At 40.6% G+C, this 18335-nt stretch overlaps 1 protein-coding gene across 1 annotated transcript in view; it reads left to right on the forward strand.

The window, feature by feature from the left end:
• The window catches only part of LOC124004355 (membrane-associated guanylate kinase, WW and PDZ domain-containing protein 3-like), a 153995-nt gene that overhangs the window by 117418 nt on the left and 18242 nt on the right, over positions 1-18335 (forward strand). The window contains exons 3-6 of the mRNA XM_046313195.1: positions 1259-1378; positions 7315-7521; positions 10052-10220; positions 11683-11762. Coding sequence (XP_046169151.1) covers positions 1259-1378; positions 7315-7521; positions 10052-10220; positions 11683-11762 — 576 coding nt within the window. The remainder of the gene's footprint in view (positions 1-1258; positions 1379-7314; positions 7522-10051; positions 10221-11682; positions 11763-18335) is intronic.

Genomic DNA, 18335 nt, shown 5'->3' on the forward strand with positions numbered 1-18335 from the left:
TCCAATTGAGCACATCTGGGACATCATGTCTCGCTCCATCCACCAACGCCACGTTGCACCACAGACTGTCCAGGAGTTGGCGGATGCTTTAGTCCAGGTCTGGGAGAAGATCCCTAAGGAGACCATCCGTCACCTCATCAGGAGCATGCCCAGGCATTGTAGGGAGGTCATACAGGCACGTGGAGGCCACACACACTACTGAGCCTCATTTTGACTTGTTTTAAGGACATTACATCAAAGTTGGATCACCCTGTAGTGTGGTTTTCCACTTTAATTTTGAGTGTGACTCCAAATCCAGACCTCCATGGGTTGATACATTTGATTTCCTTTGATCATTTATATGTGATTTTGTTGTCAGCACATTCAACTATGTAAAGAAAAAAGTATTTAATAAGAATATTTAATTCATTCAGATCTAGGATGTGTTATTTTAGTGTTCTCTTCATTTTTTTGAGCAGTGTATATATATATATATTATATATTATTAATCATTTAATAGATTGACAACCCTGTTTTGTAAACTTTGTAAACGTTCAAATTATATAAAACTCAACAGTTTTTTCAGTGATGAAGACATGGATATCTGATGGTAGGGTGGAGTATGCAAAATGGGTCAACTTTGAACACCTCCATCTCCTGAATGTTTTGACATTCAGGTCCAAATAGTAACTGTATCATCACTTCTACCATTAGCAAACATGTATGGAATATTTCATTCAAATTAAAATGGGTGGAGGAGAAAGTGATTCAATTCATATGGAATTACTATATTGACTGTGTTGGGGGTATAAAGTTAAAAGTGTGCTCAAAGACTCTGCTCCCAAGTAGATACTCAGCACCCTCAAAGCAAAGCACAGTTCAACTTCATGTTTCCCTCAACAAGTTGACAATGGAATAGTTACAGTAGCAGCAATATTGGTGTGACATCTAAATGATGCTGCAGGTGAGATAGAGGCTTGGCATGTAGCGGTGCCCTCAGTAATTGCCTTATGGGGGGCATTTTCAGGGACTAAAGCTGGCATAAGAAGACGGATACAGACATCCTGTTAATGAGAGAATGCTGTGAACCCCCTAATGCTAATATCACACAATCCCCATGTCCTTTTCTTTGATCTATCTGTGATACCAGTGAGCACGAAATAGGCCCTCCCTCCATATGTTTCCTACCCTTTGCATCAGTGTTCATGGGCTCATTCTATATTCAATTGTTATTGCATTCTCATATGCTCATGTTTGTATTTGTTTGTGTGATTAACAGGCACCACACGGCTGCCCAGAGAAAGGGAGGTACCGGGTGTGGACTACAACTTCATCAGCGTGGGAGACTTCCGTATCCTGGAGGGGAGCGGCCTTCTTCTGGAGTGCGGAACCTACGATGGTGAGGATTCACTAAAGAAGCGTTCAATAATTGATTAATAAACTTAATAGTCCGTTGTTGAATTAATTACAGCTGCCAAGAGTGAATTGCATTGGCCAAGACTAAATAGATTTATCAGGCAAACATTATTAAGAGGCTTGTTTGAACTGAAACCTTCGATCACAAGGAGGCGAGGATACTCAAGAGCCCTTGAGCTGCTCTTTCCATTAAGAACTCCTTTACTCTATAGAGCGGCAATGTGCTGATAGGCTGCCCCACCTGATCTCCAACCTCAGTAGATCCTCTGTAGATGTTTTAACCTGCTGAACTGTGTCTGGCCAGCTGACTCCACTAGTGCAGAGGCAGAGGAGAAGCTATCTATGGTTTATTCATGTATTTATGGCCCTCTCTACCTATGAGGTCGCATGCTTCCAAAAACTACTAGCAGCTACCAGATGTCTTTATATGGCCTCCCATCCTTGCGGTATCCTCTCTGACAAAAGAGGTGCCCTCTTTATAAAGGAAAACCTGTTTAGTTTGTGCCTTGGTGATGACACGCTGAACTTGGCTGTTGTGTGAACTCCTGTATGTAAACATAGCAAATGTTGTTATAGCAGCAGATGACAGTTCATACATAGTAAAATACATATATATTTTATTTTCAGTGTTGACACAAGAATGTCTGTTTATGGGTTTTCCTGCTATTGTATATAGTCACTCACAGTTGAATGAGTTGAATCAGTTTTACAGTTTTACTTCTTAAGCATGTCCCAATTTAGGTCACCTAACAGTATGAGCTCTGACAATAGATGGGGGGGGGGCAATCCACTGTGGAGGTTTGCAGCTCCTTCTGGGTTATCTTTGGTATCTTTGCTGCCTCTCAGATTAATGCCCTCCTTGCCTGGTCTGTGAGTTTTGGTGGGCGACCCTCTCTTGGCAGGTTTGTTGTGGTGCCATATTCTTTCCATGTTTTAATAATGGATTTAATGGTGCTCTGTGGGATGTTCAAAGTTTCTGATATATTTTTTTAACCCAACCCTGATCTGTACTTCTCCACAACTTTGTCCCCGACCTGTTTGGCGAGCTCCTTGATCTTCATGGTGCTGCTTGCTTGGTGGTGCCCCTTGCCTAGTGGTGTTGCAGACTCTGGAGCCTTTCAGAAGTGGTGTATATATACTGAGATCATGTGACAGATCATGTGACACTTAGATTGCACACAGGTGGACTTTCTTTAAATAATTATGTGACTTCTGAAGGTGATTGGTTGCACCAGATCTTATTTAGGGGCTTCATAGCAAAGGGCGTGAATACATATGCGCACACCACTTTTACGTTTTATATTTTTAGAATTTTTTTAAACAATACATTTTTTGAATTTCACTTGTGTCCGTTACATGAAATCCATAAAAATCCATTTAAATTACAGATTGTAATGCCACAAAATAGAAAACGCCAAGGGGGATGAATACTTTTGCAAGGCACTGTATATCCCCCATAGTTAAGGAGGGGCTTTGTCACACAGACTCACCCAGTGCAATGCCAGACCTGCCCCGCCCAGTGAGCTGAGGCCTCTTCCTTCTCCCAGGCGGTGCTGCTGGGATGCAGTTCGTGCCAGGGTGGCCCACAGGGTCCCAGGTTTCATGCCAAGCAGACACAGCCATCTGTGCCAGGCTCTGAGAGGGAGTCCGTCTGGGCTCAGCCCTCACTCTGGCGCTGCTCTTCTGTGTGGTTCAGGTCGGGTCAGGCAGCACAGCACAGGGACAGCTGCCCAGAAATTAACAAAGCACATGGTTTGGGGCTGCTGACATAACTGTTACCAGGAAATGGGAGAGTCTGTCTAATTCAAATTCTTGTCAAATGTTCTTGGGCCAGGGAATCCCACTGTGTTCATGATTCTGATTCCTATGAGAACTGTGAGTACATACAGTATGAGTGTACACATGAAATTATACAGTAAGGTGACTCATCAACCTCTTGGCATTTCCCATGTTTAAGTGATGTCAAACAAGCCACCCCTATGCTTGTCAGTTTATGAGGCCTCCCCGTAGTTTAAAATAACAAATTCTAACAGAAATCTCCCCTGACTGGGCGCTTTCACACTCCAAATACACATAAAATATTGTCGGCTTCTCAAATCAGTGTGCACATAAAAAAGATCTAAAAAAGATCTTAACGAATGTTGAATATTTACATTTGTGCATTCATTTGTATACACAGTGTTCAACAGCTAGTCAGAGATTGATCATCCCATGAGCTAAATGAGCAGACTAAGCTCCATTATCTTCACAAAATATTTATAGGCAGTGTCACAAGGTTTTTCTTCATCAGGAGAAAAAATTCTCATAGATAGTTCATTGCTATATTCAATGATCAGTGCAATTGGTTGCTGAAAAAATCCCTAGTGGGGAGTGGGGAGACAGGTTTCTGACAAACATTTGTGGCAAATCTTTGGCCCAATTTGATGCAAATTTACAACAAGATCATATTTTCACATGCAAATTAGTTTTGTGGCAAACTGTTGCTGCAAATTTGCGGAGACTTGCAAACTTCTGGTAAGCAATTCTGAGAAACTTGTGGTGAACATTCTACTGATTGCTAAAAAAAATGCTGCAAACTCATTATGAATATGGATATTAAATCAGGTTTTTGGCAACATTGTGTGTAAACAACATTGAAATGTTGTATCTACATGAACCAAATCACATATAACATTAAAAGAACTTGCTTCTCACAGACTAAACTAAACATACAAAACATTTCTAAATACACTAAACAACATGTATTTAATGCCTTAACAGATCAAAACAAATCCAATACAACTTGAAATCATCAGGATTCTAATGAAGAAAAGAGCAAAGATGGGATATTTCCCAAATATATTGTCTATTTAATAATTTTATATAGCTACAACATTTAGATGAAATGTGAACACTACACCCAAAAAATGCTGGGTTAAAAATGTGGTTATTTGGTAACCCAACACTGGGTAAATATTGGACAGAACACACACTGGGTTATTTTGACCCAGCCAGTTGGGTTGTTGGGATTACCCAAATTTGGGATTACCCAGACTTTGGTCTAGTTTTACCCTTACCACTCAAATGTGCCCATTCACTTTCATGCTGGTTTGACCCAGCAGCTGGGTAATTTTTTATGTAATTAGGTTATTTTCAGGAGGCGTGGCTTATTTTCAGGGGCGTAGTGTACATATAGTTATTTTCTGGCCACCCGTGAGAGTAAATGTTATTCCTGTTCATCATATTAAAGGACAACTCCGCCACTTTTCAACCTCATTCATTATCTCCAGCACCATACCAATGTCGACATATGTGAAAACAGCGTATTTCTATGATCTGTGGTTAAAAAGATAAGAATAAAGTGTTTCTCTGTGACATCACAGGGTAGGATTAAAAGTAAGAAAAACGGTGATTTTCAAAACCTGCAATGAGTTTCAAGACAGAAGAAGGGTATTTTCTTGATCTCCATGTCACTGTGAATCTCAAAGTGTTTGAAAATCACACATTTTTTTTCATTTTTGAGGCATAAATATTTTACTTTATATACTTTTCTACAAAACGTGGAAAAGCGCCTTTTTCACATACAGTACCAGTCAAAAGTTTGGACACACCTACTCATTCAAGGGTTTTTCTTTATTTTGACTATTTTCTACATTTTAGAATAATAGTGAAAGCATCAACTATGAAATAACACATATGGAATCATGGAGTAAAAGTGTTAAACAAATTAAAATATATTTTAGATTTGAGATACTTCAAAGTAGCTACTAATATATTTTAATTTGTTTAACACTTTTACTCCATGATTCCATATGTGTTATTTCATAGTTTATGCCTTTATGACAGCTTTGCACACTCTTGGCATTCTCTCAACCAGCTAAATGAGGAATGCTTTTCCAACAGTCTTGAAGGAGTTCCCACATATGCTGAGCACTTGTTGGCTGCTTTTCCTTCCCTCTGCGGTCCAAACTCATCCCAAACCATCTCAATTGGGTTGAGGTCGGGTGATTGTGGAGGCCAGGTCATCTGATTCAACACTCAATCTCTCTCCTTCTTGGTCAAATAGCACTCACACAGCCTGGAGGTGTGTTGGGTCATTGTCCTCTTGAAAAGCAAATGATAGTCCCACTAAGCGCAAACCAGATAGGATGGCATATCGCTGCAGAATGCTGTGGTAGCCATGCTGGTTAAGTGTGCCATGAATTCTAAATAAATCACAGTGGGAAACACACATGTGGAGATCATCCGTTCATCTACTCTGCGTCTCACAAAGGCACAGCGTTTGGAACCAAAAATCTCCAATTTGGACTCTAGACCAAAGGACAAATTTACACAGATCTAATGTCCATTGCTAATGTTTCTTTGCCCAAACAAGTCTCTTCTTCTTATTGGTGTCCTTTAGTAGTGGTTTCTTCACAGCAATTCACCATGAAGGCCTGATTTTACACAGTCTCCTCTGAACAGTTGATGTTGAGATGTGTCTGTTACTTGAACTCTGTGAAGCATTTATTTGGGCTGCAATGTCGAAGGCTGGTAACTCTAATGGACCTATCCTCTGCAGCAGAGGTAACTCTGGGTCTTCCTTTCCTGTGGCGGTCCACATGAGAGCCAGTTTCATCATAGCGCTTGATGGTTTTTGTGACTGCACTTGAACAAACTTTCAAAGTTCTTGAAATGTTCTATATTTACTGACCTTCATTTCTTAAAATAATGATGGACTGTCATTTCTCTTTGCTTATTCTTGCCATAACATAGACTTGGTATTTTACCAAATAGGGCTATTTTCTGTATATCAACCCTACCTTGTCACAACACAGCTGATTGGCTCAAACACAATAAGAAGGAAAGAAATTCCACAAATGAACTTTTAGCAAGGCACACCTGTTAATTTAAATGGATTCCAGGTGACTATCTCATGAAGCTGGTTGAGAAAATGCCAAGAGTGTGCTAAGCTGTCATCAAGGCAAAGGATGGCTACTTTGAAGAATTTCAAATATAACATATATTTTGATTTGTTTAACACTAGTTGGTTACTACATTATTCCATATGTGTTATTTCATAGTTTTGATGTCTTCACTATTATTCTACAATGTAGAAAATAGCAAAATTAAAGACAAACCTTTGAATGAGTAGGTGTGTCTAAAGTTTTGACTGGTACTGGTACTGTGTTTCTTCATATGTAGAAATATGTATTGTGCTAGAGATAATACAAATTAGGTTGAAAAGTGGTGGAATTGCCCTTTAAGTTTGTATGCTGCAAATGAAAATGTTCTTTGAATATTTTTGCACATGATATATTTTAATATAATAATAATACTAATAATAATAGTATTATTTACATAATGTATCAAAGTGGTAACTATCCAAACAGTGGTATTCTTAAAGGCTCTTAAGGATCTCATACACTTGTGTAAGCCTCATGAAAGCTAAAAGAATGGCGGTGTTCAACTATCTTAATGAATGTTGAATAATTATATTTTCTCTGCATAAATTTAGATACCCAGAGTGTTCAGCAGCTAGTCAGAGATTGATCCATCCGTGACCTAAATTAGCAAATGATGCTCTGTTATCTTCACAGAATATTTTTAGGCAGTTAAAAAAATGTAAAATGTAGAAAAGCTCAATTTTCACAAATGTAGATGTAAAATGTAGATGTACATTTTCACTGGTATTGTGCTGGAGATAATGAAAATGTGTTTGAAAGTGGTGGAATTGCCAACATACACTTGTGTAAGCCTCATGAAAGCTACAGTACCGTGATTTCAAGATTGTGGTCCCCTTACTTAACCAGTTATTTTTCAGATAGCCTAAATGCACAATAAATGGCAATAAATGGCAATATCTTACCATCTTACCATGCCAGCTACAGGTATGGTTAAGAATAGGGAACGTGTCAGACACTCATATATCTCTCTCTCATTCTCTGTCTCTCTCTCTAGGTAACTACTATGGGACCCCAAAGCCCCCAGCGGAGCCCACCCTGGTACAGCCTGACCTGGTGGATCAGGTGCTGTTTGATGAGGACTATGACAACGAGGTCCAGCGAAAACGCACCACGTCAGTCAGCAAGATGGACAGGAAGGACAGCGTGGTCCCTGAGGAAGAAGACGATGATGAGAGGCCACCTCTGGCCAACGGCCTCCCAGGTCAGTACATCTCATACTCAAAACCCCTCTCCTGCCCTTTTTCTCTTTCCTCAGGATAGTTCTCTGTTGTACCTCACATATTTCTCCCAGTATCTGTCTCTCATGTTCTACTTTTAGCTCTACATTATGATGACTATGGACCAGGGGTGGAACACAAATGATTTTCCAATTGTTCTGCTACGAACAGAACCCCTATTTTCTTTGTTCCATTCCTGTGTTTCCGACCAGCATAGAGTTCTGAACCTACAAAAAAATAATAGTTTTTACATTTACAGTAGATAAACTTGCTACGGAATGGGTAAGCTAGTTGTTTACATGTTTGATTGGTCATACAAGTGCAGGCGCGAGATGGGAAGAGAGTGAGAAAGAGGGATGGACATGTAGGGGGCTTGGCATGAAGCGCTGAACATTATTACCTGACATGAATTGGAATGTGTTTAGGCTATTATTACCATCAGAACTACACTGAATTGCAGAAATATATACTAGATATTCTGAATATTTTTGGGAAAAAAAATAACAGTATTAAACGATTCTCAAGATTTTAAAATAACGATTCTGTTCCGGAACACTACAGATCTGTTTCCGTTCTGAGAATTCTTTTGTTATTTTCCAGTTTTTCGTTCTTTTGCCTGAACCTGTTCTAGCCCCTGCTATGGACAATATCATTTTTTTTCTCTATAATATATTTCTGCTCTATACATTTCTGCTCTATATATATTGACCTATGGAGCTCTGATCATCTTCCCCATTACTCCCAGTCTGTGCTATCTGTCATGCTCTGTCTGTATAGCCAGCCACTTCCCGCAGTCTCCATCTCAAGGTTATGCCTCAAGCACATTCAGTATCAGTAACACTTTCTACTGGAGTGCAGGTTACCTTGAAGGCAGCAGACTTCTTACCCATTGACCAGAGACTCTGTGTGTGTTATCAATCAGGACCTCTCTCTCAAAGGAGCAGTCAAAATCAAATCAAATTTTATTTGTCACATGTGCTGAATACAACAGGTACAGTGAAATGCTTACTTACAAGCCCTAACCAATAATGCAGTTTAAAAAATAAAAACAATAACAACGTTTTTTAAATAAGAAATTAAAGTATGTGCTCAAGGATAGCCTGACTCTAAGAGAAATGGGATACAGTATGCCTGCTGCTGTTTTATTATCAGGCATGCAAGATGGACAGGAACAAGTCTTTCTAAGTCAAATAAATCACCTGTCTGCTGTACTGCAGCAATGTGGGGGTGTTAGGCACTTTTCATTCTAAACCAACCATAGATGGAAACAGTTATGAACGGATCAGAAGGTTCATGGAAAAATTAAGCGTAATGCCCAAACTTCCCTGGTCTCTCTGTGAAAGACAAACCCTGACCCCTGGCTGACTTCCTGTATGTGTCTAGTGCAGGGCTCTCAAACCCTGTTCCTGAAGAGCTACCGTCCTATAGGGTTTCACTCCAACCCTAATCTAGTGCACCTGATTCTAATAATTTACTGGTTGAGAAGCTGAATCAGGTGAGTTACAACTAGGGTTGGATTGAAAACCTACAGGAGGGTAGCTCTCCAGGAACAGGGTTGGAGAGACCTGGTCTAGTGCAGTCAGTATGGTGTGAGCTGTCAGGCTCTCAGCCCTATGAACTCTCCACAAGGAGCAGCCCCAAGGCTGCCCATTGTGCATGTTTACATGAGGCAAGTCAAAGCATCCTGTGTGTGTGTGTGTGTGTGTGTGTGTGTGTGTGTGTGTGTGTGTGTGTGTGTGTGTGTGTGTGTGTGTGTGTGTGTGTGTGTGTGTGTGTGTGTGTGTGTGTGTGTGTGTGTGTGTGTGTGTGTGTGTGTGTGTGTGTGTGTGTCAGATTAGCATGGGGAGGCAGACTCATTTGGAGAAGTTTGCCAGTTCCTCCCCATTCTTCAAGTAGATAGGGGATATGTTGTAAATATCAGCAAGTCATGGATGCGGTAGTGTAGTATTTACTGAAATACAGAATCACATACACAAATTTGACACGCTTATCGGCTGCATCAGTTCTGGGGAATAAACTAGAATAAGCTTGTGCAGAGGTTAGCATTACACAAACAGTCCCTCCATTAGCAGCTTTTTATGGCCCGAAGTTTGCAAGGACCAGTTGGGTGCAAAGTTGATTGGTGTGCTTTTATTGCAGTTCTCATTAAATTAATAAATACATTTTTTAACATAGAAATAACCATAAATAGCAGTGAGACAGTATTATTGTGCCAAAATTGCTTCAAATTGCCTATTTGTTTACTATGAATCCACCTCAGCTACTTGTATAATTTAAATCCAGGGGGAGGGTACCACATATGCATAAATACGCTCACACGTACATGCACATGCAAATGAAAAAAAGAGTATTGGTGAACAGAACACACCATCTCTTGCATGCAAATCCTGTAGCAACATCAAACCCTCCCCCCTTCCACTGCATGCTGGGAGGCTGGAGGTGTCCATGCAGACTAACCTTCTCTCTCTCTCTCTCTCTCTCTCTCTCTCTCTCTCTCTCTCTCTCGGGCTACAGAGCACAAAGAAGGGGCATCGTGGAGGAAGGCGGTGCCCAGCTACACCCAGTCCAGCAGTGCCATGGACTTCCGTATGTGGAGCTCTCTGCCCGGCGATGACAGCCTGGAACCCCTGCCTCTCAACTGGGAGATGGCCTACACCGAGACGGGCATGGTCTACTTCATAGAGTGAGTACTGCACCAGCTCCTGTATATCTACTCAGGAACAGGACAAAGAGACAGCATTTTAGTCCTGGTTGGTTACACAGTGCTACGACACTGTACTCGCATAGATAACTCCTGAGTTCAAAGCTCATTAATATGAGCTTAATATGTTTCAAATGCAGAACATGCATTTCTGCTCTAGACTGAATGTGGAATGTTATGTACATTACAGGTTATGCATGGATGACTATATCTGATCAGCATCATGCAAAGTATCATTACATTGTTGATTAGATTAGTGAAGCATATAGCACAGGTGTTACATAAGCCATGCCGAACAGACAGAGGATTTAGGTTAGTTAGGCAAACAAGCCAATGCCTGGACTGGTGTGGGACTCTTTAAAATCTACTTATATTGACTTACAGCCCTAGCCTACATGATTCTTCCAAAGGTGGTTAAGGACAAAGCTAAGGAATTTGATGGTTTCTCTTCAAGACAACTTCCTGACAAATCAATACTGTGATTTAGGAACAATTTAGTAAATAAAGCTCTCTCAGAAGCCCTTGAGTTCTTTGTAAACAGATTTGGCTTCCAGGTAGATCTCTGTTACCCGACCCGAGCCCGACTTGTTAGGGCCGGGTAAGGCAGTTTTTTTTCATCAATAACTCGCTACAGGTAGGGCTCGGGTATCACTAAATTGAACACTAACATTTTGAAGCTGAGCCGTTTGGTCATGCTCTGCTGAGCAGTACAGTCATATCTGACTAAGATCTAAGAACATGGTGTCAGAAGTGCTTCAACCTCGTCAAATATAAGACAGGAGAGATTATTTCACAGAAAATAATAATGTTCCTTGAGTTTTGGAGAGTTAACAGCTCTCTCATGTCTTGTCATTAGGGCCTAGTGGTTAGAGCGTTGGACTAGTAACCGAAAGGTTGCAAGTTCAAATCCCCTAGCTGACAAAGTACAAATCTGTTAACCCACTGTTCCTAGGCCGTCATTGAAAATAAGAATTTGTTCTTAACTGACTTACCTAGTTAAATAAAAGTTTTAAAACATTCAATGAGCAGCCCAAGTAGAGCTGTTGCTATGGATACTCAGAGCGCCAAGTGATAGGCTGAGAAGAACAGCTAATGAATTTACTAAAGATGGAAGTTATTTCTGATTTCGGGTTTCGGACAGGGCCGGGCCGGGCCTTGAATTTGGCAGAAGCAATCGGGCCTTGGTAAGGTAGGGCCTGAACGTCGCCGGCATCTACTTCCAGCCACAAAATCATAATGAATACTCTTTCAGTTTTCCTTCATTTGAATGCATAGCAGGATGTATAAATGTGTCAATCAGTTATTGACTTGTGTAGCTTTCAAAGAAAGTATAACAGAATATAGAGTAGGTGGGTACATGACTGTCTACCTTTACTCTCATGAAAATACCAGTGTCAGTAGCTGGCTCAGGTTTTTGAATGTTTCTCTTATCTGTCCTTAACAGTCACAACAGCAAGACCACCACCTGGCTGGACCCCCGCCTGGCCAAGAAGGCCAAGCCCCCAGAGAAGTGTGAGGATGGAGGTAAGGCTTCTGGGCCTCTACAAGCTTCATGTGCATAGATCTTTTGGTAACATGATACCTTGCCAGTCCAGACTCCCAAGCAACATTCACAATGGGGCAACAGAGGTTTTCTTGTCTTCTCATTTGTGATGAAAGCTAAAGAAGAGTCTCTCCTGTTGTCTTGTTGTCTTCCTTTGCAAGCAAGTTGGCTAAACCAGGCCCCCAAGGTCCAGTCTGGAGCATGAAGTCACAAGCTCTGCTGGTCGGTTACTGATTAGCGACTTAGCGGTGCCAAAAGCCCTGGTCTGACCTATAAAGCCTATGTAAATGACGATCGCTAACAGCCCCAAAGGCTGTTTTGGGCTCTAAATTTGGTTTATTATGATCAAGTTCGATCCCCACAATGAATTATTTTAAAGTTTTCTACAAATCATTATATTTAATGAAATAGTGATCCATTCTGACTACTACATTTGTCGTCACATAGGACCACGTGCTGACACAGACAAATCACAGTCCGGCAGGCTACAATGAGGCTCATGCCATAGACATTAAGGTTGACTCCCTCAGGCAGGAGGAAAACGACAAAATCGACTATGATCCTTTGCTAGTTACGGCCACTTTAACAATATTTTGTTGCCATTCAGCCCCATTCAACAATATGGTGTGCTTCAAATTCAAGTTCTTTCGGCTTCATGTGTCATGAATTTTTGTTTTTATGGAAACACTTGGATGACATCAGCGCTTTTAATGTCTATGGGCTAAACATAATTTTAATGCACACGGCTATCTGTTCTTATGTTTCAAAATATCCTAGAATAACGCTATCACTTCGAAACAAAATAACTTTTGAGGGGATTCTATTAACACCGCAGCTCAATCAGGTCATACACACTCAACGTCAACAAAACAAAGGAGATGATCGTGGACTTCCGGAAACAGCAGAGGGAGCACCCCCCTATCCACATTGCCTGGACAGTAGGCGAGAGGGTAGTAAGTTTTAAGTTCCTCGGCGTACACATCACGGACAAACTGAATTGGTCCATCCACACAGACAGCGTTGTGAAGAAGGCGCAGCAGCGCCTCTTCAACCTCAGGAGGCTGAAGAAATTTGGCTTGTCACCAAAAGCACTCACAAACTTTTACAGATGCACAATCGAGAGCATCCTGTCGGGCTGTATCACCGCCTGGTACGGCAACTGCTCCGCCCACCACCGTAAGGATCTCCAGAGGGTAGTGTGGTCTGCACAACGCATCACCGGGGGCAAACTACCTGCCCTCCAGGACACCTACACCACCTGATGTCACAGGAAGGCCATAAAGATCATCAAGGACAACAACCACCCGAGCCACTGCCTGTTTACCCTGCTTTCATCCAGAAGGCGAGGTCAGTACAGGTGCATCAAAGCAGGGACCGAGAGATTGAAAAACAGCTTCTATCTCAAGGCCATCAGACTGTTAAACAACAACCACTAACATTGAGTGGCTGCTGCCAACATACTGACTCAACTCCAGCCACTTTAATAATGGAAATTGATGTAAAAAATGTATCACTAGCCACTTTAAACAATGCCACTTAATATAATGTTTACATACCCTACAATACTCATCTCATATGTATATACTGTACTCTATACCACCTACTGCATCTTGCCATCTTTATGTAATACATGTATCACTAGCCACTTTAAACAATGCCACTTTTAATATAATTACTCATCTCATATGTTTAAAATACCATCTACATTATCTTTATGTAATACATCTCATATGTATATAATGTTTAAATACTCTATATCTCATATGTATACTGCATCTTGCCATCTTTATGTAACACATGTATCACTAGCCACTTTAAACTATGCCACTTTTACATGTTTACATATCCTACATTACTCATCTCATATGTATATACTGTAGTCAATACCATCTAGTGCATCTTGCCTATGCCGTTCTGTACCATCACTCATTCATATATCTTTATGTACATATTCTTTATCCCTTTGTGTGTATAAGGTAGTAGTTGTGGAATTGTTAGGTTAGATTACTCGTTGGTTATTACTGCATTGTCGGAACTAGAAGCACAAGCATTTCGCTACACTCACATTAACATCTGCTAACCATGTGTATGTGACAAATCAAATTTGATTTGATTTATTAGAACATTGACTATCCAGTAGCAGCTCACTTTGTTGAAGCGAACCATCCCATCTCCCCTCTAAAATACACAGGCATTGAGCATGTTGCTCTACCAAGGAGAGGAGGTAACATTGAGATCCCACTACTACAAAGAGAGGCTTACTGGATATCCTATCTAAAAACATTGACCCCTAATGGTCTGAATATTGACTTTGATCTCAGGCCCTTCTTATGAACACATTTTCCTTTATGAACAAGTCTTATAAGTGTACAAATTATTTTTACAGCTTGTTAGCGTACACCTAATATGTTCCCCCCGTTCAGGATGTTCATTATATATTAAGGTTGAACCAATATTACATGTAACAAATTGTGAAATTGAATAAAACAATAATGTATGTTGACGCTAATATACAGTGGGGCAAAAAAGTATTTAGTCAGCCACCAATTGTGCAAGTTCTCCCACTTAAAAAAATGAGGTAGGCCTGTCATTTTCATCATAAGTACACTTCAACTATGACAGACAAAATGAGAAAAAAAATCCAGAAAATCACATTGTAGGATTCTTAATGAATTTATTTGCAAATTATGGTGGAAAATAAGTATTTGGTCAATAACAAAAGTTTATCTCAATACTTTGTTATATACCCTTTGTTGGCAATGACAGAGGTCAAACGTTTTCTGTAAGTCTTCAAAAGGTTTTCACACACTGTTGCTGGTATTTTGGCCCATTCCTCCATGCAGATCTCCTCTAGAGCAGTGATGTTTTGGGGCTGTTGCTGGGCAACATGGACTTTCAACTCCCTCCAAAGATTTTCTATGGGGTTGAGATCTGGAGACTGGCTAGGCCACTCCAGGACCTTGAAATGCTTCTTACGAAGCCACTCCTTTGTTGCCCGGGCGGTGTGTTTGGGATCATTGTCACGCTGAAAGACCCAGCCACGTTTCATCTTCAATGCCCTTGCTGATGGAAGGAGGTTTTCACTCAAAATCTCACGATACATGGCCCCATTCATTCTGTCCTTTACACGGATCGGTCGTCCTGGTACCTTTGCAGAAAAACAGCCCCAAAGCATGATGTTTCCACCCCATGCTTCACAGTAGGTATGGTGTTCTTTGGATGCAACTCAGCATTCTTTGTCCTCCAAACACGACGAGTTGAGTTTTTACCAAAAAGTTATATTTTGGTTTCATCTGACCATATGACATTCTCCCAATATTCTTCTGGATCATCCAAATGCTCTTTAGCAAACTTCAGACGGGCCTGGACATGTACTGGCTTAAGCAGGGGGACACGTCTGGCACTGCAGGATTTGAGTCCCTGGCGGCGTAGTGTGTTACTGATGGTAGGCTTTGTTACTTTGGTCCCAGCTCTCTGCAGGTCATTCACTAGGTCCCCCCGTGTGGTTCTGGGATTTTTGCTTGTGATCATCTTGACCCCACAGGGTGAGATCTTGCGTGGAGCCCCAGATCGAGGGAGATTATCAGTGGTCTTGTATGTCTTCCATTTCCTAATAATTGCTCCCACAGTTGATTTCTTCAAACCAAGCTGCTTACCTATTGCAGATTCAGTCTTCCCAGCCCTGGTGCAGGTCCACAATTTTGTTTCTGGTGTCCTTTGACAGCTCTTTGGTCTTGGCCATAGTGGAGTTTGGAGTGTGACTGTTTGAGGTTGTGGACAGGTGTCTTTTATACTGATAACAAGTTCAAACAGGTGCCATTAATACAGGTAACGAGTGGAGGACAGAGGAGCCTCTTAAAGAAGGTCTGTGAGAGCCAGAAATCTTGCTTGTTTGTAGGTGACCAAATACTTATTTTCCACCATAATTTGCAAATAAATTCATTAAAAATCCTACAATGTGATTTTCTGGATTTTTTTTCTCATTTTGTCTGTCATAGTTGAAGTGTACCTATGATGAAAGTTACAGTCCTCTCTCATCTTTTTCAGTGGGAGAACTTGCACAATTGGTGGCTGACTAAATACTTTTTTGCCCCACTGTACATATATATATTTTTAAACCTTTATTTAACCAGGCAAGTCAGTTAAGAACAAATTCTTATTTTCAATGACGGCCTAGGAACAGTGGGTTAACTGCCTGTTCACGGGCAGAACGACAGATTTGTACCTTGTCAGGTTACTAGTCCAAAGCTCTAACCACTAGGCTACCCTGCCGCCCCAGGGTACTAGTGATGGGTAGCCTATGATGTACAATATTCCATTATGTTTTATATGATAACAATAGCATAATATATTTAATATGCCATATACTATTTTGTTAACAGTTTCACTAATTCATTTTTATTAACATAATCATTATGACACACCCCTCACCACTGTCATTGGTTACACTAATTGCATTAATGTCATACATAACCTGGTTCAAGTGTTTATGACATTTATGACATTACCCTGAGGAAGGCACAGTCATTGGTAAATACCCATTAAATTGCTGGCAGATTATACATGGAGAGTGCTACTTTCTTTATTTTGATCGTTTATAGTTTATTCGCCATTAGTCAGCACCCCCACACTAACTATGTTCTCCATTCAGCTAAAAATAGAACCTCATCATGTTTTGGTCGCACATCTTTCGCTGTTGTTTTCACCAATAGCCTGGAATAAATTGGGGTTTTTTTCGAAACAAAATACCTTTGGGGGGATTCTAGTAAAGCTACAATGTTGTTTGGTTTATTGTTTGAACAGTTGCTGAAATTATATTTACTTATGAATGCAAAATAGGCTATTTTGATGTAGAGCCTATAGATCAGATCAAGGAACCAAGCAAGCTTCATTACCAAGCGAGCTTCTTAGGAATGATATGGCGCGTTATGCCTTCATATGCCGTCATATTTCATTACGCTGTACGTCATCTTCACAGTCTTTCACTGGTCCTGAATGGACCAGTCCAATGTTTGTAACGCAAGCTGGAGAGCCTGTCTCTCGCTAGAGAACTCATATATTTGGGGAAATTGCAAAATATGACCTTTTCATTCAAGACAGGATACATATATTGTATATATAGGCATATATAAAATGTTTTGTTGAGTAACCTCAACTTCATTCTCTAACTTTATTGCGGGTAAAGCTAGCTTGCAGTTTAGAGCAGCTAGCTAGAGCCCTAAAAGCTAGGCTAGGTTTAAGATACCATCGTAGCTAGCGACCTCCACCTAAAAGCCATTGTGTATGATTTAACATTACTATTAAAATATACTGTATACTACTCACTTATATGAATGGGTAAAAGTAGCTAACTATCACATAAAACCTTCACCGAAAACCACATATTCTCATCTACTTCACTGTTTTGGAAACTTCCTGTTCTTCAACAGACTCTGGCTGGACTGAAGTCGACCTCAAAGTTTGAAAAAAGTCAAAAGTATGTGGTGTCCGTCTCACAAAGGAGCATTTAACGCTTGCGTTTTCACTCCGTTGTGGATGTCACCATTGAAATTCATGACATCTGGCACACCGTAACGGAGTGCTTATGCGTAATGTGAACAATGCTTTACAAAAGCACGTGGCACGGGAGCACATTGAATGTCGGAGCGCACTACAAGGAGCCACCCCTTTTGTGACGAAAAACAACATTGCGACACCGCGCTACGCTCTGAAACTTCTGTCTCTGTAGGGTATAAATGGACCATACATACATCAAGTTCTTGCAGAACACACATGGAGCTTTAAACATGGCTATGCTCATCAGCCCCCGAGATTGGAAGGGTGGGAGTTTGATACCTGGCTGAGTCATACCAAAGACCTGGCACTCAGCATTAAGGAGATAGATTAGGGGTAGGGCATGCTTCCTGTCCAGGGGGTGTACTTATACATCAAGCTGCCTCACTACAGAAACAGGAGATAGAAGCCTATGAGTTTTACGTTCCCATACAGACAGGATTGTATAACATCTTCTGACATGATGATACTTTCCTTAATAAATGCCCCCAGCTCAGGATCATGTGGGCTGCCTACATGTACAGTGCCTTCAGAAAGTATTCACACCCCTTGACTTTTTCCACATTATGTTGTGGTAGATATACATTGATTAAATTTATATTTTGTGTCACAATAACCCATACTGTCAAAGTGGAATTATGTTTTTAGAAATGTTAACAAATTAATTCATAAATGAAAAGCTGAAATGTATTGAGTCAATAAATATTCCACCCCTTTGTTATGGCAAGCCTAAATAGGTTTAGGAGTAAACATTTTCTTAACAAGTCACATAATAAGTTGCATGGACTCATTCTGTGTGCAATAATAGTGGTTAACATGATTTTTGAATGACTACCTCATCTCTGTACCCCACACAGACAATTATCTGTAAGGTCCCTCAGTCCGGCAGTGAACTTCAAACACAGATTCAACCACAATGACCAGGGAGGTTTTCCAATCAAATCAAATGTATTTATATAGCCCTTTGTACATCAGCTGATATCTCAAAGTGCTGTACAGAA

The sequence above is a fragment of the Oncorhynchus gorbuscha genome, linkage group LG18 (assembly GCF_021184085.1).
Source record: "Oncorhynchus gorbuscha isolate QuinsamMale2020 ecotype Even-year linkage group LG18, OgorEven_v1.0, whole genome shotgun sequence".
NCBI classification, from domain to species: domain Eukaryota; kingdom Metazoa; phylum Chordata; class Actinopteri; order Salmoniformes; family Salmonidae; genus Oncorhynchus; species Oncorhynchus gorbuscha.